This window comes from Fringilla coelebs (assembly GCF_963513975.1).
Source record: "Fringilla coelebs genome assembly, chromosome: 1".
Classification (NCBI taxonomy): domain Eukaryota; kingdom Metazoa; phylum Chordata; class Aves; order Passeriformes; family Fringillidae; genus Fringilla; species Fringilla coelebs.
Window position 1 is genome coordinate 13,145,133 of NC_140028.1, and position 24,061 is coordinate 13,169,193.

A 24,061-nucleotide genomic window follows, 5' to 3' on the forward strand; every position below is an offset into this window, starting at 1 on the left:
AGAACCGCTCCAACTGCGACCTGCTGGGAGTTGTAGTTTCCTCGCGGGCGTCGCGCGACGACCTGGGTGGGGACGGAGAGTGTAGCGCGGCCAGCGCTGGGCAATGAAGTAAAAAGGAGTGAAAGCGTCGCGTCCTCACAGGCAAGTGTGTTTATAACGCAGTGCAACAAATCACTCAGAACGCGGCTGTTTTGCAGCCTGTCGCAGGCACAGGACTTGCTGCCGGTTCCCTCCTGTTGCCCGCGCTCCCGCATACGAGCGCCTCTCGGGGAAGTGAACGCTGCCGGGCCCGACAGCCCCATCGCCCACCATGAGCTGCTTGCTTCCCGCTCCGCCCCCAGGGCGGCACTCCCGGCTACCGGGGCGGGGCCGGAAGTAGCGGCGGCGGCTCGGCCGAATTCCGTGGCGCCACGTCTGGTTCGGGGTCCCCTCCGTGACCGGGCGGCGGGAGTGGCTGAGCCCTTGTCTCGTCTCTTCTTTAGCGGCCTGGGCGGCGGCCAGGCGCGGCTGCAACATGTCGGACCTGGGGGACTGGTTCCGAAGCATCCCTCTGATCACGCGCTACTGGTTCGCCGGCTCCATCGCGGTTCCGCTCGTGGGCAAGCTGGGCCTCGTCAGCCCCGTCAACCTTTTCCTCTGGCCTGACGCCTTCATCCACCGCTTCCAGGTACGGGCCGCACTACCGCTCCCGGCGTGCCCCGCGGCGCCCGCACAGTAGCTTACTGTGACTCGCTGCGCGCTCGGCCTTCTGGGAGTTGTAGTGGGCGGCAGCGCTGCGGGGCCTCGCTGGGGCTACGCGCGGGGCCGGCCGCTCCCCCGGCTCCGCAGCCGCGCTGGAGGCGCCGTGCACCGATACCGCGCCCAGGGGTGACCGGGGTGACCAGAGCCCCTCCGGCGGGAGTGGAGCCGCCTTCCCGCTCAACCTGTACAGGGCCTGTGGGCCGAGCGCCGCGTAAATCCGGGCCCAGCCCGCAGGCCCAGGGCCCCCATCGCGGTGACGGGCTGCGCGTCCCTTCCAGGGTGACAGAAGGAGGGCTGGTGCCCCTGGCAGCCCTGTAGTTCGTCTTGTGCCTCATTCTGGTGTGTTTTTCCTACATTTTTTGTGGGAGTTGTTCTGGTTGGCACTGGTTGTTGTGCCAAGGAGCTCTATGGCTGTGGCTACAGGTGACTTGCCCAGATCTGTGTCATCGTGTGGCCGTGACTTTGGGAGCTGTAACTTTGGGTTTACAGTGTGTGCAAACATCCCAGGCTGCAGCCGGCCCAGGAGGTTTTGAGGCAGAGCTACAAGAGAGACATGGAACTCCTGGGGTGGGTACAGCGGGGGCAACAAAGGTGATCAAGGAACTGGAGCATCTCTGATGAGGAATGACTGAGGGAGCTGGGCCTGGTCAGCCTCGAGGGGAGAGGACTGAGCGGGGACCTCAGCAGTTTAAGTATCAGAAGGGAGATGTCAGAAGATGGACAAATGCAAATGGGCAGAAACTGATGGATGGGAAGTTCCATCTGACCTGGGTGACCATGCACTGAACAGACTGACCAGGGAGACTGTGGAATCTCCCTGGCTGGAGTTATTCAAGAACTGAGTGCAATCTTATGTCATCTGCTCTAGAATGACTGCTTGAACGGAGAGGTTGGCTCCGATCACCCACTGTGGTCCCTTTTAATGTGACATATTCTGTGATTCTGTAACAAAGTGCATTTGCACCTTCTGGTTTGCAATTTGAAAAAGCTTCTGTTTGGGATTGTCAACTTCTGTGCTTAGATATGGCCCTTGTAAACTAACATCTGATGCCTTGAGGTGTCAGACGTGCAGTGTTTCTGGGTGCAGTAGCAGTATCAAAAGTGCTCTCAAGCTGGACATATTTTTCCTTGCACTGTGAGGTTACAGGTTCGGTGTTGGGGGAGAGCACTCATTGGAGGAGCTCAAAATGAAGGAAGAGAAAATATTTCAATTTTTAAATTTCTGTTATATCATCTCAATATATCTTCACTGAAGAAAGAAAACAAAAATTAAAGCCATGACTCTCTCTGTACCTTGATTTATGTATTGTTCCCAAAATTTAGTAGCATAAATGACTGTTTTTTCCTCTAGTTCTGTTATTCCTTCTTGAACTGTGATGTTCAGGATCCCAGGACTCAGTTTGGAAATATTGCTGCTTAAAGAGCTCATTCATGAATGACCAGACAATTTCTGTCCTTGCTACGTGCTGCCATGCAGTTGGCTATGCCCAGTATTCATAGCTGGGAGACTGTCCCAGAGCAGATCCCAAATGCTCAGAGCAGCACGTGCTGTCTGGAATGGTACACTAAAGGCTGTGGATTCTTTGGCCTCTGTTCAACAGAGAAGAATGGGTTTTGTATGGCTGTTTTTTAAATAGGGTAGCATCCTTGCCAGTGAATCTCTTTTGCACTGCATTAAAGACTCACTGCTGCAAAGATGTGATGGAAAGCAGTTTGCAAAGTTGTGTGTTATTTCTGGTGTAGTCTTAATAGCTTTGCTTACCGGATTGAAAGAAAACACCACAACTAGAAAAGCTGCTGAAGCAGGAACAATCAATCCTTGGGCTATTTTTAATCTTCTTCTTGATGTTCCAAGTTTTCATTCATTATCAGGTAATGAATGTAAATAAAAAGCCTGTGCACATGAGTTCATTCTGCAGTTTATAAATAGATCTTTCTTTTTTGATCTGGACAGATCTGGAGGCCGATAACGGCAACTTTCTTCTTCCCAGTGGGACCTGGAACGGGATTTCTCTACTTGGTGAATTTGTATTTCTTGTATCAATATTCCTCACGACTAGAAACAGGTATGTTGTCCATTAAATTGTGTGCACCTGGTGAACCCTGCCTGGATAAGAGATGGCTCATCTCTGTGCCAGCTTATGTTGGTCAGTGTGAAACTGCTCTGAAAACTGATTTTCTGTGGCTGGCTCCTTCGCTTTGGCCATTTAGGATCTGAACTTGATAGTTGTTTCAGCAGGACGGCCTGGTGCTTTTAGTTGCTGGATTTAAGGAAGTGAGACAGATTAAAAGATGATTAAAAGAGTGAGACAGATAAAAAGAGGATGTTTACCTCTGGTTTTTTTTGTACCTGATTTTTTATATCAGAGAAGGATGATAGAGCATAATGTAATAATGGGCTTATCCATTGGGAGAAAATAACATGAGTTTTTTACTTGTTTTAATAGGGATGGTTATTTGTGTTATTCTGTTGTCTGTGTTGAATTGAGAGATACCTCCTTCAAAGGAAGTCTGCCCCTCTGCCAGATACATGGAAAAGTTAAGACACTAGAAGGATTTTCAGTTAAGGGGAAAAATTAAGTGAAAAAAAATAAGATCAGATAATAGATCATTTCTCTCAAACAAAGAGCTTGATGGTACAAGGTAGCTTCAAAACTGGTTTCCTTTTGCACTGCCCAGTTCTTAAACCTAGACAAAAATTGGTTAAATTGACATAAATAATTAAAATATTTGCAAAGCCAGACTCCTCCTGAAAGCTTTTGTGAACAAGAATTTCAGTGTCATTCTAATGGAGTCTAGAACTGATGGTGTAAAGGGGAATGCATTGGAAGGTGATGTTGGGAAGTCCCACGAGAGAGGAGATCCCTGGTAGGCCTGCCCTCCAGTGACTATTGTGGAATCACATTTAAGTCTTAAGAAGAGTGTAGGGAAAGGCAGGAATGGTGCCAGATTGTATTTGGGTTTTTTTCTTATTGAAAGTTAAGTACTGGTTTAATAGTAGAAATGGTTCCTGCTTCCTTTTGAGCCTGTCTGCAGTAGTTTATGAGCGCATGAGAGTCCTCACAGTTCTGACTGGGCAAAGGTAGATGTAGTAAGAGTTCCTGGTTAATTATGCAAATTAAAAGACATCACTGCTTATAGATATACTTACAAAATGCTCTGGTTGTTTGTGCTGTGGCATAAATCTCATGAAAGGGAGTAAATTTCTGCTGTACAACAGATCTGGGAAGTCATCTGTGTTGTTTGAACCAGTGTATTTCTTTCATATTGCAGTCATTTTTCCGGGTATAAATGAAATCCTTGGTTAGGTTGGCCCTTTCTCTGAAAAAGGCCTGAATCTTTCTGTAGTTGGAAGGTATATAAGTTGCTGATAGTGTTTACAGGTGGAAGTCTGCATTGGTCTGTGCCTCCTTTTGTCTGTGAAACTGAGAAAGTGAAACTTCTGTTTTCAGCATTGTGCATGGTTTTTGAGCATACACTGCTGCTGCCTGCCAGCTTCAAATTTAGCTGTCAGAAATACCTATATGGTTTTGTGCTGTGCTTTCCTAACAGGCTGGCCTATGACTTCCAAAGGAAAGGGAGATTGGTGTGTTTTTGTTTTGCTTTGGTTGGAAAAGAACATGGCAAATAACAACAGAGTAAGCAGAATATGCAGAGTTCACTCCCCAGCCGTGTGAATGATGAGATGATGGGTCTGCAGTTCTTCCCAGATGATTGGATTATACCCTGGGCCTCATGGAGGGACCCATGGGGTAGAGCTCACCCCATACCTTGCTGAGCTCTCTGGCAGCTTGTAGAGCAATTTCCTTAGATGTTCATGGAAAAGTCAACTTAAATGGTTTGTCTAATACTCTCATTAGCATTCTCATAGATAATGAGAAGTGAAAAAATTTGTAATAATAATAATAATAATAGCTCTGATTTCTTCCAGTTTTGGAAAGATTCCTGAGCTGGCCTTTCTACAGCCTTAGTCAGCTTCTTTTTATTTGTTTTTATTTGTTGTATGGCAACAGTGAGGAAAAAACCCTCAGTTTGTGTAGTTTTACAACATTACAACTTTCTGATATATTTTTCAAAATATGTTTTTTTCCTGCCATGCATTTTGCATGCCTGAACTTAATAAAAATGGTATTTTAGTAATTTTGTTTTACATAGGCTATTCTGAAAAGCTAATGATCAAAAGTGGATTTTCTTAATTTAAGAATACTTCTATGAAGCTGAGCAGTGCTCACATTAAGCAGTGGTATTCTTTCTAGGCATTTTGATGTTTGATTAGGAGCATGTGATTCAGGTTGTCTGTGATATGCTGTGTGTGTCGCTGTCATTCCCACTGTCACTGTGTTTCACCTCCAGTGGTCTGGGTCTTTTTCAGCAATCTTCTCAGGCTTTCCTTTCTTGCCTGGGCTTATATGAAAGTTGATGGAATTCTTGCATAGATGCTGAGGTCTCTGTCAACCACACTTAGTGGGAGTGAGAGCCTCAGCTTTCCATGTTTGCAAGGAATTGCTGCAGGGTTATTTTTTAGCACTTGTCTCTGTCAGGTCTTAAACTCAACTGAGCATCTAAAGATCATTTCATTTTATACGACCTGCAGGGAATGTTACTCTATTATTTTTGTTACCAGTGTCCTGAAAAAATTGACACATATTTGAAATGGTGAATTAGACAAGCAAGTACAGCTTAGAAGGAACAGAAAGTGCTGCACATGTGTACCCTCCTTGTCATGTGTGCTAATTTTTTCTGGAGTATAAAAACCAGTGCATCTCTTGAGTCTGATGAGATGATGAAAGAGGATGCAATTTGCCTAAGTAAGGGCTGGTTTTCACATGACTCAGTCATTAAATTTGATATTTCTGCTTTTGCTGTGCATGTGTATTTCCTAATTCTGTGCTTTTAACCCACAGTTTCATATGAACTATGGGGTGCAAGTCCATTTTTGAAGTCTTATGTAGTTAAAACTGCTTATCTCCAGAGTCAGTGTGTTCTTTTTTAAGTATAGACTCTGCTTGTGCTCTAATGAAGTAGGCTGAAGGCCTTATTTTCCAGCCTGTAGGTTGTTCTATTTTAAGGCTTTTTAAAATTTAAAAAATACTCATAAACCACAGAGTACGTGCAAAGCAACTGTTATTAACTGAGCTTTCTTAGACTCTGAAAAATAAAAGTTGTCCTAATTTTTAATGAAAATTATAGTGCCTTTGATGATTCAAAATTATTCTTTTTATTTTCAGGGGCTTTTGATGGAAGGCCAGCAGATTACATGTTCATGCTCCTGTTTAACTGGATCTGCATTGTTGTATCCTTCTCATCATCAAACTTTGAGAAATATTTTAGTTCTCCTGTTTCCACCTGAAGTATGTTCAAAGACCAGGTTTTATCAAGGAACAGTTTTAAAATGTAGCAGATGTTCCCAGGGAGGTTTGTAGAGTTTGTAAGTGTGTAACCTTCCTGCAAAGGTAGTGAGTGGCTTGCAGGGAGAACACTTAATGATGTGCTCACACGAGTGTGCAGTGTGGGGACTTGAGCTCTGCCTACACAGAGCTGAGCATGTGCTGGGTGAGTGTCCCTGGTGCTGGCTGGGTTGCTTTGCTGAGCTGCTCTTGGGAGGGCTAGCACTGAATTTAGTGTGTTCAAGCTGCCATGTGCAAAAAGGACTGATCACTGCCATTCCCTGAAATTCTCTCCCTGAAAGGGAGAGATCCTTTACCTGCTGGGTACAAGTCATCTGAGTCTGTGAAAGCAGTGTTGTGATATCTTCACTGAGACAGCTTCCTGAAGAAGCTGGGCTTGTTGGTTTGGGAAACATTTTTCTGGGCTGACCTGTACCACCTGAATTTTATTTTAGATCTTGAATACAAAACCGGGAGGAGTTGTTGATGAACCAGGGGGTTGTGCCACCATTCAGAGGGATCTTTTGAGGCTGGATAAATGGGCTGACCAGGAATGAAGCTCAGCAAAGGGTAGTGAAGAGTCCTGCCCTTGGCAAGGAGCAGCCTCAGGCACCAGGACAGACCAGGAACAGACAAAGCAAAGCGTCTTCCAAAAAAGGCCGTGGGTGTCCTGCTAGACACAAAGTTGACCACTAACCAGCAATGTGCCTTTAGGGCCAAAGTGGCCACCAGCCCCCTGGGCTGCCCTAGGCAGAGGATTGCCTGCAGGTTGAGGCAGGTGATTGCTCCTCCCTGCCCAGCCTTTGAGAGATGTATGGGGGCTGCACCCAGCTCTGGGCTCCCACGTGCCAGGGACACATGGACATACTGGAGAGAGCCCAGTGAAGGGTCACAAAGATGGTTAAAGGGTTGAAGCATCTGTCACATGAGAAGCTGGGAGAGCTGGGATTGTGCAGCCTAGGGTGTTGTCATAGAATCATACAGCAGTTTGAATTGGAAGGGGCCTTGAAAAGTTATCAAGCCCCCTGCAATGAGCAGGTTCACCTTCAACTAAATCAGGTTGCTCAGAGCCCCATTCAACCTGACCTTGAATGTTTCTAGAGGTGGAGCATCCACCATCTCTCCAGGTAACCTGTGCCAGTGTTTCACCACCTCATAGTAAAAAATATCTTTGTTACACCTAGTCTGAATCAGCCCTTTTTTTAGTTTAAACCATTACCACTTGTCCTATTGCAAAAGGCCTTCCTAAACATTTTTGTCCCCCAGCTCTCTCAGCCTTTCCCTAAAAGAGAGGTGTTCCATTCCTCCAGTAACTTGTGTGGGCTTCCTCTGGTCCCACTCCAACAGGTCCATGTCCTTTCTGTGCTTAGGGGTCTGGAGCTGAACACCCAATTCCACAAAATGAAGCCCAGGAAATTCCATTTAAATATGAAAAAAACACACTGTACAAGCAGGGAAGCACTGGCATGATTGGCAGGAGAGGGTGTGGAACCTCCGTCCTTGGAGATGCTCCCTTTCTGTCTGCGCTCTTGCTGCCTCCTTGTAGCAATTTGCAGTGGCACAGCAGGTGGAAAAAAGGGAGGGGTGACATCAGTGTGAACCAGATACCAGGGGAGCTGGTGTGTAGAAATGCTTTATCAATCCATTATCTCTAGCTGCATTCCACCATGTGGAGGGAATTGCTGTTCCTGCTAGTCCTGTCCAGCCACAGCTGTACCAAGGTGCATTTAGTTACATTGTTAGGAAGATGAAGGTTGCCTTTATGAGTGCAGGCTCTTGGCTGTGAGCATTTAATTAATGTAATTGTAACCTGACTTTCAAACTGATCATTTAAAAGCTTCTAGTTGCTTGCTCCCTGTGTGATGTAAGGATCAGCCTGGATGCATGATCTGGGAAAATGCTGGGTGTCATTTTATATGTATTTATGATGTGTTAAAAGCATCCTGATTGTATTAAAATCATTCAGTGGTTATTTCTACTCAGCAGTTACTACAATAGTTTCTTTAAGCTCCAAGGTGGGAGAGGAGTATTAAAAACCTGCATTGATGCAGTTTAAGAATTTGCTTCTTTTCTATGACTCATTGGCAATATATTGTTTTTTTTTAATGATCTGGTATTTCTTTAGTTAGAAAACCAAATGTCAGGGTTAAACTAATGAAAGAATCCGGTTGTTAAACTTTGATGTGCCTTTATGCAAGGACTGATTGAGTCTGTAGCTAGACAGTTTCATCAGGGAGGAAAAGCCAGTGCACCCATCAGACCTTGGGGTAATGACTTGAGGTGGGCACCTGAAAGGCTGCCAAAAAGTAGTTATTGAAACTAAGTTTGTACATCTCTAGATCACTGGAAATTTTAACCTAAAACAGTGTAGTATTAATTCTGAATATTAAAGATCTTTGCACGTGTGTTCTGTGTGCCTGCAGCTTTTTATTGTTGCAGTCTGTCAGGTTTTTCTGCATTTTCCTTCATGGTGCAATGACAGATAACTGGCTTGGTAATGGACATGCAGGTAAGTGTGGTGCAGTTTCTGAGATAATAATTTTACATAACTTTATGACTACTTGATGACTTTATAGAGAGCATTATTGACTTAACTGCAGAACGTAGTTAAGCTAGGCTGTTCAGATTATATCAGAATGGACTGCTGTGTGTGTATTGTTAATTTTTCAGATTGGGTTAGCCTCAGCTAAAGGCACAAGCTTGGATCTAACCTAGTTAGGGAGCCAAGAAGTAAAAATTGTGTCTTTGTGCAGTCAGGAAGTGCTTAGACTTCTACTAAAATGGACACAAGATGTCACCTATGCACTATTTCTTTTAATGAATGTGGATCGGCTTTCTTATTTTTCTATTTAAAAATTATTCTTGGATTTGTTAATCTTCTCAAATTTAGTTCAGTATGCCTTTTACTTGCAAACAGAAGATTTTTTTGGTGAAAAATACAGCTTCAATTTGAGACCAGAACTATAAAATACAAAATCCTCACAGAAATGATTAAGATAGTGGTCTTAAGAACTGGTTTCAGTGAAATAATTCTTATCTCCCCAAATACTAAGGTTGAAAATTGGGAAGTGTGTTTTGGACACAACAGAGTATCAGATAACTGCATGTCTTCAGTCTGCCTCTGCTGTTCTCACCTTCATCTGTCTCCAGCACCTAAAGACTGCAGATATTGGTGCAGTATTCCATACAGAATTACTATTAGCATATATTAGATCACTTCTCTGGCTCCCTGGTAGACAGAACCAGTGATCATGTATCTCTGGTCTCGAGTGAATTGTGTCAAGGGCTGTCCATAACATTATACTTACACTTTTCTGTGGGGAGGATAACCACAAATTTTTGAAAAGCATGCTGGAGTTACGCACACATTATACAAATTTTATACTGATTGGGTTGATTTGTATCTTTTTAAAAAGGTACCTAATTTTTTTTATCTGCATACAAAGTATTGATTAAAGAAGAATCAGTTTTTTGATATAAAAGTGTGGTTTTTTCTTAAAAATAAGAGGGTTTTTACTTGTTTTGAGTGGCTGTTGTTGAAATTCAGGAGATAGAGTAGGATAGCTAGGCCTCTATTCCTAAGTGAAATGTGTTCAGATATTAGATGTTGTTTTCTTTTAAGGCAAATAAAGAGGGTTTTAATAAAACCTTTAAATAAGGTTCTTGTGTGGGCAGTCAGAGTGCACCATAGGGCTTGTGAAAGGCTGGATTGATGTTAGGATGCCAGCTTTAAAGTGAAATCTGTTAAATAGCAGCACTCCTGAAGGGATGAGTTTTGACCTCTTTTCCAAACCCAGGAGCTGGTTTACAGCATTCAGGCAATTCACGGGAATGTTGCTGGTGCAGCCTGCCCTCAGTTCAGAAATCAGCAGATGGCTGAAGCAGTGCTTTTTGTTGCTTTTACTAGAAACAGTCCAATCAGCTAATGCAGAGTCACTGTAAAGAAGTGTTTGAAACCCCCTCAGCTCCTGGTGTGGAGCACAGCTCCACTCGCAGCTCTCCCAAGGCTGCTGTGATACCCTGCAGTGGCATTGAGTGGAGCACCTTCCCCCGTGGTGCTCTCAGGAGGATGGGCACAGGGGTGGCAGCTGGATGGATAACACTTCATCTGGCATATTAGCCTGGCCCCAGAGGAGGGTGTTTGGGTTAGTGCCCTGAAATGATTGTGGCACAGGGCTCACTGCTGGAGGTGTGGGTATGAGCAGAGTTCCCTGCACCTGCTCTTTCACTTGGGACAGGTTGGAGCCCTTTGCTTTGGCATGGTCCTGCAAAGGAGAATGACCAAGTAGGTTCTCCCCCTTAACTTTCTCAATAGTTTTTGAACAGATCCAGGGCACCTATTGGAAAAGATTCTGGGGCAATCTGAAAGGACTTTAGTGATGCACCATGCTTACAAATCACTTTTGAAACATAGCTCCTCCTGCCTGTTTGAGTTTCTTGTGCTTCTGTGAAAGTAATGGTAACTTTGTCATTTTTAAACATTGCAGTTGCTGATGATTCCACTCATCATGTCAGTACTTTATGTGTGGGCCCAGCTGAACAGAGACATGATTGTATCATTTTGGTTTGGAACAAGATTTAAGGTATGTCAAGACAGTGTGTTGGAAAGATTTCTGCCCGTAAGGTGCGTGTGTAGTGGGCGAGGGTCAAAATAGAAATATTTTCTCTTATAAAAGGTGTCTTGTACTCTCACAGAGAATACTCCTTGAGGTGCAGCAAAGTTCATAGTCTTCCATGTGGTATCACTCAGTGTGTCTCTACTGAAAAGATGTCCAGAACAATTCATTGTTCTGAAAAAAAGGAAAAAATTCCTGATAAACTTTAGCCTGGAAGTAGTGACAAAATGTTGGTATTTTAAATTGGTTTATTTCTGTGTGCCCTTGGCTGTTTCTTTCAGATCTTGTAAAGAAGACTCTTTTGGTAATTTCTAGACCTTTTCAAAACCAAAAACTTTAGGACTTTGTTCCAGATGCAAACTTGCTGTGGAACATAGGGTTCAAAAAGCACATTTGCTTATAACATTTGAATGAGTATGTTTTGTCTAAAAATGTTAGTGCTTGCTCAGTTTGGACTAGCCTTTTTAGGTTGAATCTGCTTGAGATCAGGACCTGTGTAATGCCTAAAGCATTGAGATTATGATCATGCTTATTAGTGCAGTGGGAAGTTGAGAGCAGGTTTGCATCCTTAACTTGTACTTACTCTCTCCACTGCATTCTTTTCCAGGCCTGTTACCTTCCATGGGTTATTCTGGGATTCAACTACATCATTGGTGGATCGTATGTATTTACTTCTATGGCCAATTTGAAGTTATAAAAGCTTTTACAGCTATTTAACTTGCTGCTGAATTTAGGAGTAATATTAAAATAAGGTCAAAACTGTATAATCTGACTGATAATGCTCAGTGTCACATGGTGGTCATTTAACATAAAAGCAAAGAGGAGATGTGCATGTGAGAACTAGAGAATAGAATGTAGGTGAGGGAAGAGCAATGAGAGTTTGGTGTATTTTCTAGTAACTCCATGCATTAGGCCTTCTCCATACTAAGAAGGTAACACACACTAAAGAAGATGTCATCCCCTGGAACCAGCCATTATTACTGGTTTTAGAAAAAAAGTTTAGCTTGTATCTGATAGTGCTGTTACTTTTTTCCCTCACAGACTTATCCAACCTGATCTTTTTTTTTTCCTGTTTGTTAAAAAGGGAAAAAGGCAGTGAGCCCACAGCATGCCATATTAGCAATTGTTGAATTTTTTGGTCCCTCTTGTTTGGTTTTTTTTGACTAAACCTGTTGATGCAGAAATCCCCTCTGTGCACAGGGTGGGCCCCCTCACTGGGGCCCTGCATTGATGGGTCCTCTTGGTGCCGCTGTAACATAATTAGTGACAACAAGAAGTTTGTGGTTAAGTTATAAAAGGAGGAGATAGTACAGCAAAACTAAATTCTCTTTTCTGGCTGTGCCTCCTACTGACTCATCTGTCACTTGTGAAAACTGCCTGCTCCTAGATACCTGCTGTTTCTATGCACGACAGAAGATACTCAAGGGCCTCCAGTCAGCAGTGCTTTTAGAAAACTGGGAACAAAACAGTTCAGTTCAGCAGGAGACAGGTTGTCCAGTGAAAACAGCAGTAACTTCTCTAGCTCTGCAGATGATTATTTTGGGCACTAATCACTCTACGGTCTAATTCCCCAATGTAAACGAGTATTTAATTGTGTTTTCAATACAGAATGTAGAGAAGGCTGGGAAGGGAGGGTGGAACAGACTATTGATGTGTTGCACAGGAGGTTGGCCCTTCTAAAGAAGAGGCTGCAAAATGCTGAGGGAGGGGAAGTTTTCTGTGTGTCACGACCCTGGCAAAGCCTGGTGGCAGGTGAACAGAAGATTGTCACTCATTTATTTTGAGAGAAGACAACATATGAAACCATTCTTTCTTTTGCTTTACAGAGTCATCAATGAGCTGATAGGAAATCTGGTTGGACACCTGTATTTCTTCTTAATGTTTAAATATCCAATGGATTTGGGAGGAAGGAATTTTCTGTCCACACCTCAGTTCCTGTAAGCTGACTTGATTCTTTACATCACTGTTTGTTTAGTCCAATTTTTTGTATGGTTCATCAGACATATATATGGTGGGATCGTAAAGTGTAAAATACTTTGCCAAGTCAACCTTCTACAGACTCTCATACTGACTGAGCTGGTGAGTCATAAAAAATGTTGAGTTTCTTGTAAATGGCCCATGTAAGAGTTCTTTGTTGCCCCTTGGGATGGCTTATGCCTTTACCTACTCTTAAGAGTGAGAATAAATGTCATAGTTCTGCTGTTGAATTGAGCTGCAGTAAAGAGAACTCCCTAACAATTATCAGATGGTATATAAAAGAAATTGTATCCCGTAAATGATCTGTTTCTGTTTCCCCATGTATTGTTATAGTAGCTACCAGTTCAGCAATGTTTAACCATAATAGTCACTTGTAGATAAATGATTCTGCTTTGCAGTTTGTATCAGTCACCCTCACTGGGACTGCAAGTCTTGGTTTTTGAAGTGCTTTTTCTTGAGATATGTTCATTGTTTTGGCATTGAAATACTATGATCAGAAGCCAAAGTTTGTAGTTCAGTTGCCCTTGTCCACATAGTTTTGGGCTGCAAATACTCCTCCTCTATCAACCTTTAGTTAGCAACTCAGTTAACCCTTTTTGTAACATAAAGTACAGTTATACTTTCTGTACAAGTTTCAATGAATAGGGAAGCTTTATATTCTCATTCTGTGCTTGCAAGCCCATCTGGTAAGCCTAATTTTCCAAAAGGATTAGAAGACAAGGTTGTTTTTAAAAATGTCTTTAAAGGTGGTAACAGCTCTGAAACTGCCCTCAATATTGTTGGTTCTGTGCAATTCTCTTGTTACCATACACATCCCAGAGATGGAAGTTTCCCAATATTTCCATTTGTCAGTGTGCTGAGAGCTTAGATTTGGAAAGAATTATCTGAAATTCTACTGAGAAAAGCCAGTTTTATTACAAAGTGTATCAGCTAAGAGGAAGTACGTGGAAAAGTAGAAAGCACAGCCTTGGCATTTACCTGCAAGGTCCAGCTGTTTCTCTAACTCCTCCTCCTCTGGTTTGTCCTAGTTACCGCTGGCTGCCAAACAGGAGGGGAGGAGTGTCGGGCTTTGGTGTCCCTCCTGCCAGCATGAGAAGGGCTGCAGAAGATCAGCAGGGTGGTGGAAGACACAACTGGGGCCAAGGTTTCCGGCTAGGGGACCAGTGAAGAATTCCTGCCCTTGGAAAGCAGCAACTCTTCGGTGTCAATTGGACGTAGAACCGACCGTTCCTCGTGCAGAGCATGCTTAAGAACTGAGCTCTCTGCAGTACTCTTGGATTTAACTGATTGGAAAGAATGTTTCTGGTTCAAGAGCAAATTAAAAACTCCAGAAGGAAAAAAATGTAGATCTTGCTCCAGGTTAGCCAGTAGTGTCCAGTGTGATTCTGCCATTAAAAATAAGCCTTCTTTATACAGTATTGTCTGTCACAACAGGATCCATTGGCTATCCTGTTCCATGATGTGATGGAACACGCTCGTGGTATTCTGTCTTTCCTGGTATGTTAAAAGCTTTGTTGACCACAGGAAAGTAAGAATTTGGTGTGAGGCAGATGTCTCAAACAAGTCCCCAAAGTTAGGAAGTTGACCTTTTCCATAGCTGTACTTAAGTCCCAGGATCTTTGGAAACATTATTTAAGTGATATCTCTCTGATGCATTCATAAAGCAAATTGCAAATGTTTCATTTCTGTTATTAAGCTGTGTCTTGAGCAGAGCTGTTTCTTGCCATGCAGCATTTGTCCTACCTGCTACATCATGGGCTAGGCAAGTCTAAGGATTAGAGGGCTTTTGTTTGAAATGGCAATGACAGGTACTCACAGAATTGAAATCTCTAAACTCTTCATGGCATGTTACAAAGCTTGTTCTGGTGAAACTGAAGTCTGGTATGTTCCCCCCCCTCCCCAGGTCTGTGAATTCTTGGCTTCAAGGTTTCTCTTTTGATTGCCAAATTGGGTAGCATAAATACTGCTTAAACTAGAAAATGTAACGTTGTTGTGGTTAAGGGTACTGACTGCAGCATTGTTTAACTGAATCTTCAGCTTTATCTTCAAAGCTTTAAGACGTCTAAGAATCAGATGTGGAAATAATCTTTTGCAGGGTGAAGATACAATATAACAGGTTACTGCAGGACACTCATTGTCAAATAAGAAATTGCATACACTGTTTATTAGCATCTGTACTATTTTTGGTAAAAATTTTTGACTTGGAAAAGGGAATGACTCTGTACAGTAGTTTTCCTTGCACTGGGTTCCCATGGGCAGAGCATGTGGCTAAGATCCAGGAAGCCGTCGTGCCAGCTTGTTACTGACTCACTGCATGCTCTTGAGCAAACTTTTTACTTATCTCAGTTTTCCCAGCTGTAAGGAGGACTTATGCATGTCTCACAGCATTCTTACAAGACAGCTGTCCCTGACTCCCTAGCTGGGAGCTGCTAGTGAGCAAGTAAGGCTTAGGTTTACATAAATCCAACACTTCAGCTAGGAACACAATTACTCTAAGCTTAACCAAGACTAAGTCAGAATGTAGTTGCTCACTTTTTGTTTTGTAGTCAGAGGAGGAAGAGCGTTGTCACTAGGATAAATTTCAAGTTTGATGAATTGTTCTTTAGCATTTGTCTCTTTTTTTACTGGGTAGCTGGGGCACAGAAAGCTGTTCTGCCCCAACTTGGGTATCTCAGGTAACTGTAAGTAGGTGAAGTGAATCTGGGCTGATACATTTTTATTACTACTTTGTTTCTTCACTAAACTTGGGTTCTGGAGGTATAAAAACTTGTAAATACTAAGTGATGCAAAGCTGAGTGGAAAATAAGCAGTTAGACTGGAAATTAAAATGTTCCATGTCTGCAACTCAGTTATGTTGAGTTGGCTCATGGAGAAATGTAGAAAACTGGTAAGGATTATACTGTGTGCTTAAGTTTTACAGGAACTTGGAGTTCAGAAATCACTTGCCATTTTTGTCTGTTTGGTGATGAGTTTTAAAGATGCTCTTGTGTCTTTCTTTGTGTAAAATGGTAGGTAGAAAAGAGGAGTGCAGTGTTGTAAATACAGATTTATCCTTGACCAACAGCTGTTATTTGATGTAGACTTGAATGGTCTGAGAATCATCATTTTGATAGGAGTCTTTTTAGTCATAGGAATTTCACAGTCTCCAAAGCATTTGTCTTCATTTTGAGTCAGGACCCAACTTTTAAGTGAAGATGCAATAGTTTGTGACTCAGTTAAACCCCTGGCACACTCAAACTGCAGAATATCTCTGTACAGAGGGCCCAAAGGAAGGCTTCAGTGAGAGAAAGCATGGCAAAAGGCATTGTACTGGCCCCCTGCACTGCATGGGGTCTTGCTTTCTAAAAGTATGTCCTCCTTCTCTAAATTAAGAGGAAAAGGTTTGCAAGGAAAATAGACTTCTTATAAACCTTGATTAGCTTCTGAGCTGCTTCAGGTCAATTTACTTTGTTTATGGAAAGTTCACTTCAGAATTCCATATTACAAGCTCAGTTTGTTTATTTCTCAGTTTGTCACTTGACCTGAACTGCTGTTTGTCCTCCCACATACATTAATAATGGCAGTCTCTTGCTAAAATTAGTACCTCCTTTCTTATTTTGTACAGATAATTTCCCTTTTTGTAATCAATTTTTGTTGGCAAAGTTTTAAATTAAAATTTTAATCTCTGTTACTGTCTTTGTTTTGCTAAATCATATTTCATTTTAAGACAAGCCTTGTGATCTGCAGGTCCGTGGGTATTGTCTGAGAGCTGCACTGTGACACCATCTCCTGCTGTTGATAAAAGTACTCACAAAAAGGACCTGCTTTTAGGTGGGAGTCTTGTCTTCTCTGATCTGTTGCAAAATCATAAAGGCATTTTCTTTGTCTCTGTTTACACCATGAGTTTTGACAGACTGTGTCCTTCTGGGCTATTACCATTTTACAGCTGTTTTTTATATACTTGATTATCAGTTCTTTGTCATCTGGGAGAAAGCATCCTTCTACCTACCCTCAAACTTTGTGGGATTGATACAGATCACTTACTTTTCCAGAGGTAAGCTTGGAATTCTGCAATACCCTCTCTGTCCAGACTGATGTGCACAGCTGCCAGAACTCCTTTTGAGGCTCTTACTGTGGCTGATTTGGTGATGGACACATTGGGCATCCTCTGACTCTTGCAGCCCTCAGCATTCATCTGACTGCACTTCTCCTGTTTGTTACCATAGTGGCATCAAAGAAAATCATGGACTTGGTACATAAAGGACTGTATGAATTAGTTGTGCTCCTTGTACTGGACAGGCTGGGTCCATACTAAGTAGAAGAGCATGACAAGTGTGTGCCTTTTGATTTTGCTCCAGCTGCATAAAGAGTCAGCAGAAGAGCCAAGAATATGAAATCAAATGCTTCATCTGTCACTTCATCTTGGCAACAGCTCCTCTCTCAGCCCAGCTCAGTGATGTGGTGTTCCAGTGACTTAATAAGAAATTATCTGTTGTCATCCAATGGTTGCACTAGGAAAACTGAGAGTCATTCATTTTCAGGGGAGCATATTGTTTGCACTGCAACATAAGATTCTTTCTGTGTTTATGTATCCCTGTGTACCTTACCAGGGAGGAAGATTGCTTTGCCTTGGTGGTTCAGGTTGTGAGCTGGAGAGATACACTCCAGTTTAGTTTGAAGCTTCTGATACAAGAAGTCACTTTGTAATGGCTTTGTTATCCTGTTCTTAATCTATAAATTAAGATGATTCATACTCTCCCTTGTTCTGTGCTAGACTTAGGATGATGGATCCATCTGTACTTGCCATAGTACAGATAGTACATAGAGCACTAATTTTGGTGAAGATGTTCTTAGCATTGCTGTTGCCTGCACTAGTAAATGGATTTTCTTGTTCTAAGCATCCCTAGATACTTATTTTGCAATGGATGATAGTAACAGTGGGAAGTTCAGAATTGAGTGTGTTGTCATGATTTGATTAATTAAGCTAAATACTGTAATATGTGCATATTAAGCAGAAGTACTTACATCTAAAAGGTGATGATGTGCTGTTCTCTGGAATTGAAAAGATGAGAACACTTCAGCTGCTTGTTTTTCAAGCACACTGTTCAGGTGATGAAAGGAATTCCATTTGCAGCCATGGCTCACCCTTTCATCATCTGGAACAGGATCTAGGAGCGATTACACTACTTGGGAGCACAAGTGCATGAAGGAGCTGTAGCTGTGGCATGCTGGCAAGGCCTGTGCAGAGTCTTGGTGATGTTGGACGGGGTGGGAGGGGGAATGTGATGATGAAACCTTAATTCTGGAGCTTCGTTTTTTTAAATTTTTCTCCTTCCCTAAAAGGCAAAGCACTTCTAAAATGCCATTAGAATCAAATCAGATTTTAAGGCCACGTTTCTCTGACTGCCAGACCAATCCTAGCCCTTTGTGATGAGGATCGTGGCCACTGGAGGTAATGTTCAACATCAAAACCGCTGGAAATAGTCCTCTTGCATCTGAATATTTACAAGTATTTCCTAAGAGGATGTGTGTATTTAGTCCTTGGACTGGGTGTGGATTACAGGACAGCAGGTGGATCTGTCTTTTACTGGTTTCTTTGATTTGTCTTTGCCCCTGGAGGGGGGAGGATGCCTGTGCCAACCCTTGGGCTTGTCAAGCTGCTTGGCCTCTTCACTCTACAGAGTTCAGGTCCCCTTGTGGCATTTAGTTAAATGGAGGAAGTTTCTTTGCAGTTTGTTTCCCTTTGGCTTCAAGTTAGTGTATCAGTTAGCCCTCCCTACTGAACCCAGGCTAGTTTGTAGTTAATCCTAACAGACACTTCAGTCTCTTCTAAAATCAGAGCTCCCTCACCTACTCCAACTGGAAAGGCTTTTTTAAGCACTTGTCTTCCTTAAGACTGACTGGCCTGGCACTGCTCAGTGTTGGTGCTGTGAGAGCTCCCCTGGACCGTGGGGTGTGGAGTTCACAGAGGGCACATGAAGGGTTAGGCTGCAGGGCTGCTGCCTCCTTCTGCAGTCCATAGAGCGCCCCTCCTGCACAGTGTGGTTCCTGTAGAACAGAGGATCTAGGATCAGTGCAATCCAACTGCTTCAGTTCTGGTGCTTCTGCAGGTGTGCTCATAGCCCCAGCCTGCAGGGGATAGGTACTGTGATGGAGAAATGCAATTTGGGTTACATGGTGGCTTCTTTTTATTTTTTGGGGTAGTAGTGGGTGGTGGTGAATAAATGAGGTAGAGGAGCCTGAAGCACTGTTTTTCTGGTGAAAAAATATTTTTAATCAGTCAGGAAAGGATCTAAAGTTGCTGAGAAGTTGTGTTTTAAACTGGACTTGAAAATGGGAAAGAAAAACATTAATTAGGGATTGTATTCACTGATCAAAGAATGTTTTTCAAAGTGCTTTTTTATCTGCAGTATGGGCTCAAAAAGTGGCAGTCTCCATTCAGACTGCAAAGAGAAGCAGCGCCTGTCTCTGTCCTCCTCTGCTGAATCCTTAACCCCACAGAGGGAGGAGGGCCAAAGGGAGACACTGCTCAGTATTTATTTTATCCCCAGCTGGTCTCAGGGATGTGCCTTTGGCTGGAAGGAAGCCTTGATCGTGTGCCTGTTACACCCCTTACCTGTCTTTTTAAGCAGTTGTCCATTGGCTCTGAGCTGCCTGTGCTTACTGCTGTTAAGAATTTAAGCAACTGCAAAAAAAAAAAAAAAAAAACCAAACAAACAATGGAATGTGTGTGCCTTGGGCATTGGCCTTACTTGTTTTAGGGGTTTAAGCTAAGGAGTTAACTTTAACTAATGTTAATGCTTTGGTATTTTCACTCTGGAGCTTTTACATACAGAATAATTTTCTTAAAATCTGATTCAAAGCTCAGCTGCTAGAGGGTTTGGGGTTTTGAATATATAAACGTCTAGGAAAGTTAATCTTGTCATGTTTTCTGTTCTGTCTCGCTTTTCTTCCCCAAGGTATGTAAGATCAAAATCCAATTAATGTTGGAAAAGGAAGGCAAAGATTCTGAGGCAGCTTCAAGAAGCTTGAAGACCCCAAAGCTTTATGCAACTTATGGCATAAAGAGTTTTTATTGTTCCTTTGGCCCTTGTAGTCTGGTTTCTGAATTTACACAACACATCTTTAGGGATTGATGTTCTTCTAAGAACCTGGTCGGGGTCTACAAGCAGGAGTGCAAAAGTTCTAATTACAGCAGAAGTTTGAACTTTTATAGAAGTGCTCTGATTCATCCAGCACAGCAATATTTGGGCTTTTTCCTGCTCTACAGCTCTGTCTTAGCAATATTCAAACTGAAGTGCAGCCCTTGCTCGTTCACAGGGGCAAACATTCCTCTCTAGCTGTATCAACATCTGCTTTGGCTTTGGTAGTCCAAGATGACCATAGCCAGGGCAGGGGCTCCCCAGGGAGACCAGCACTCCTCAGCATGCCAAAAAAATCCAAGGGGCCAAGGGGAAGGGGAAGAGTGGGAGGTGTGACCTGACAGTAAGCTTGATTTATTTGACTTTCCTTAGTTGGCTGGGTTAAACTGGTGGGGCTGTGCAACCCAGGAGGGAATAGGACAGACAAGGATGAGGAAATGGCCATATCATTTTGAGGAGGTCCTGGTCTGGCACCTCTTGGGTGCAGCTTTTCCCAGGGTATGTCAGGAAAGCCTCTTGAGATGAAAACTGCTGTTCATGAAGGCTGTAGAAGGGAAGGCTCCTGTGAAAATAAAGGGGCAAAGCCTTGGTGTGTGCAGAAGGAGGTTCCTAGCTGGAGGTCAGACCTGTGTGCCCCTGCAACGTGGACAGGCTTCACTGGAACAAAATTGCAAAGAAATTGTGGGGCGGGAGGTGGGGTTGCAACATGAGAGTATTTTATTTGGGTGCTACTGATGAGGATGAAATGCTTCAGGTTTTTATTTCTAAAATGACATTTCGGTTATTTTAGGAGGTATAATGGGTCTTCTGTTTTCCTTTTAAAGTTCAAGGCAACCCTTAAAAGCTGAAATCAGAACCTATTTTTTGATTGGGACAAAACATTTCTGCAGCCTTTGTTTCCAGAACTGTTATGGTGGTGGTGGCTTTTCATTGCAATAAAATTAAAAAAAAAATGGCCCTTGTCTGAGATGAGACTTGTACGTTGGAAAAAAGGCCTCACTTGAACCATTGGGTCAGTGGGTTTCTATCTCTTTTGCTCTCTGAGCAGGGAGTACCTGAAGGGGTTTAAGAACCTGAAGCTTCTGGGCAGTTTCTGGTGAAAGCTTCCTAGCCTGTCTGTTGCTCCCATGGGGGTAGTTACAACCTGATTTTTTGTTTTCCTGTATGTTTCAGTTAGAGCAGTATTATTTCATTTAAATCCACATTCCTTCTTTTTCATCTGAAACTGCACTCAAAGCATTAGGGCCAATTTTAATGTTTCACAATAGCACAGGAGGAAGGGGAGGGATATTCTCAGCTCTACTGCACTGGACCCACACACGCTGCCTGCATTTTGCAGAGGCAGACAAGACTTAAAGGGGCACCAGATGCACCTGCAGAATGTAAATCCCCATTAGTTTAGAGAGCCTGGGCAGCCTGTAACAGGGATCTTCACCCATTGTCTGCTGTGGCTGCCATCATACATAAAGAACTCCAAACCATTTTCAGAAGTTGAGCCTTGCTACTTAAAATCATGTGCCCAGTAGCAATACTGTTTTTATAGCAATTTGTAATCTTTCTGGCCTCTTCTGCTGTCTGTCATGCCGGCAGGAAATCACCAATCTCTATTTTTTTCCACCCCTTTAGGTGATAACCAGTATAATACCTCTTCCTTTGCTTACCTCCATCTCTGTTTTCCAGATATCAGCTGCTTGTTCTCTCAGATGATCTGGTGAATGTAACTATATTAACTCAAGAATTCCTGTCCTTAAATGCCACTCGAGCTTTTGGAGTTGCTACTTCAGAAGAAGAGTTTTTGTCCTGTCTTACCCAATCTTTTTCTAGCTGTTGTAACTGAGCATCTAATGCTTTCTCCAAACCTTCTCTTTGTTTCTGTACTTCAGAACCACCCCATGGGGATGTGCATGGACTGTTTTGGGAGCAGAGGGGAGTGTGCAGTCATTGCTGTCACTGCAGACATGTTCACTCTTCCCAAACAGAAGGGAAGCTGTGATTACTCAAATGGTGAGCTCTGCTTGCTTCTCACCTGACACTGGGAGGTCTCACCAGGCTGTAGGTTCTTGGATGAACCATTGCCTTCACAAGAGATGGATTTGTGGGGTTCACAGATCCACCTATTAAGAAATTACTTTTCTCATCTCTAACAAATCATTTCCCCCCACCTTGCACCCATTATTCTGTCATTTTCAAATAGCAGATTCCTCTGTGTAATGTATCTTTCAAGAAAAGAAGGAATAGTAAGAGCCATTGATATAAGCTGATATCATTTAACCTTTCCTGGGCAAGTTGGTAGTAGAATTAGAGGAGAAAATCCTGTATTGGAGGTGTAGGTGTGGTGATACTGCCCCTTGAAGGTCTGGTAAATCTCTAGGAACTGTCTCAGTCTAATTTCTTGAAAGCAGACAGACAGCAACAGGCCCTAGGGCAGTATTATCTGGTTAAGTAGCTAAGTGGGCAGGGGGATGTTTTAGCTGGATGCAGTTTCTGTGCTGAAGGATCTCAGACAGCTCTGTAGCTGCTATTAGAGCACGGCTCATTGGGCCCAAATATTTACTGTATAATTTAATACAACCAACATAAGATAATGTGTCTGCTCCCCTATAGAAAGTCTTTGTCTTCTAAATCTGCTCCTGCCAGTTCCTCAAAGTTCTCCTGGACCTTTCTGTGTCCCCTCGTGCATCTTGAATGCAATCAATGACTTCCAAGGCTGGCCCTAGTGGGGTGGCTCACTCCACGGAGCTGCCCTCTGAAGCCACAAGGAAATCCTGCTGAGTAAGGAGTTTCTGTTAATGCATAATCAAGATAAGACCAGCTAATAAAGATAAGGTTCCCAACAAGTGGTGGGACAATGAGCAGGGAAATGGAGTACAGAAAATTCTGTGATTAATCATGACCCCTGGCTGCATTGCTGAGAGGAAAAGCCCTGCTGAAGAGGATGCATGGGCATGGTGCTGAAAGGGAGGGAAAGCAGGAGGAATCCAGGGAAAAGAGTAGGAAGCAGGAAAGTGATTGATTGTTCCTCTGTGACCATGAAGGCAGCACTCTGACCCTGGGGAGGGCTGTTGAAGAGTACTTTAGTCCTAATGCCCTCATGGCTGCAAAGCCAGAGAGAATTCACTCACACTCCATGGGCTGATCTGGTTTTTAATGCCTGGGGAAGGGCTCGTTCCTGCTCTCTATCTGGGGACTTTGGTGGAACACCCTGCCCTGGAAGTGCCACTTGGGCAGCAGGGTGTGGGACAGTGGGGCAGGGCTGCGTGTCCCTGTCAGCCAGGGCAGGGGCAGGACAGCACATGGCATCTCCCTCACATTTGGTGTTCTGTAACTCAGCACTGTTGTCACTGCCAAGATCATTTACACTGGATATGTACCTTGCTGGATCACTGCTTTGCTTTTTTTTGACCTGAGGTGGAAATTAATCTGTGGGCCAAATCACTCACTCTCTGACCAATGAAAATTTAATCTTTTTCCCTTTCAGAGTAGTATCTTAAAATTTCAAGCTTTGTTAAGTATATGCCAACAGGTGAGCTTGCTCTTAGTTGCTTCTGGGCAGGGAGCAATTGTAAAGCAAATAAACAAGGGCAATTTTGTAGACTTGCATTTTTTCTGAGTATGCCACTGTGTGTCAGGCTTCAGCTTTGCTATGTGTTTGCCAGAAAAACAGGCACTGACTGGCACTGCAGCCCTGGTAAAGAGCTGGGGAATAAGGATGGGGAGGGACTTCAAAGAAAAATTACATTGGTGCCTCAGACCTGCAGTCCCTCTTTTTGAATAGCAGTTACAACAGAGACCATTTGGGCATAACTGTTTTCCCCCCCACTATTTTACAACTGTCTTGCAACCTGAATGGTGATGGGTTTAAGAAGCTCTTAGCCTGGGGTCATACTTGAAGGACTGATCTAATGTTGAACAAGCATGAGTGTCAATTAAGAAATGGTTACCTGCATAAGATAATTCAGGGAGAACATGACTGAAAAGAAGTGCTGATTTTTCTTGTCTGTCAGCTTGATCCTTGACTTGCTTAGGTGCTGGTGACTGTGTTTCAGTAGTATCAAATTAATACAAGTTATGCAAGGCATGGAAATAAGGCAGTTCTAGCCGGCATCAAGAAATTAATGATAAAACCTGATAAGCTCCAAGCAGCTTTTATATGTAGTCTTATGTTTGGCATGTTGGATTCTTTTTAAAAATTATTAATGCTGTGGCTGTGAAGATGAGT

At 43.1% G+C, this 24,061-nt stretch overlaps 1 protein-coding gene across 2 annotated transcripts; it reads left to right on the top strand.

Moving 5' to 3' along the window:
- Nucleotides 1-377: 377 nt before the first annotated feature.
- Nucleotides 378-16,396, top strand: DERL1 (derlin 1). 2 transcript variants are annotated; one of them, XM_084209698.1, is made up of 8 exons: nucleotides 378-667; nucleotides 2,696-2,807; nucleotides 5,970-6,034; nucleotides 8,611-8,637; nucleotides 10,616-10,711; nucleotides 11,352-11,404; nucleotides 12,571-12,681; nucleotides 13,750-16,396. In XM_084209698.1, the coding sequence occupies exons 1-8, from the start codon at nucleotides 515-517 to the stop codon at nucleotides 13,886-13,888; spliced, it is 756 nt and encodes a 251-aa protein (XP_084065824.1). In that variant the 5' UTR covers nucleotides 378-514; the 3' UTR covers nucleotides 13,889-16,396. The 2 variants fall into 2 exon arrangements, with proteins under 2 accessions (XP_084065824.1, XP_084065825.1); XM_084209699.1 differs by lacking the exon at nucleotides 378-667 and adding an exon at nucleotides 950-1,080.
- The last annotated feature ends 7,665 nt before the right edge of the window (nucleotides 16,397-24,061 follow it).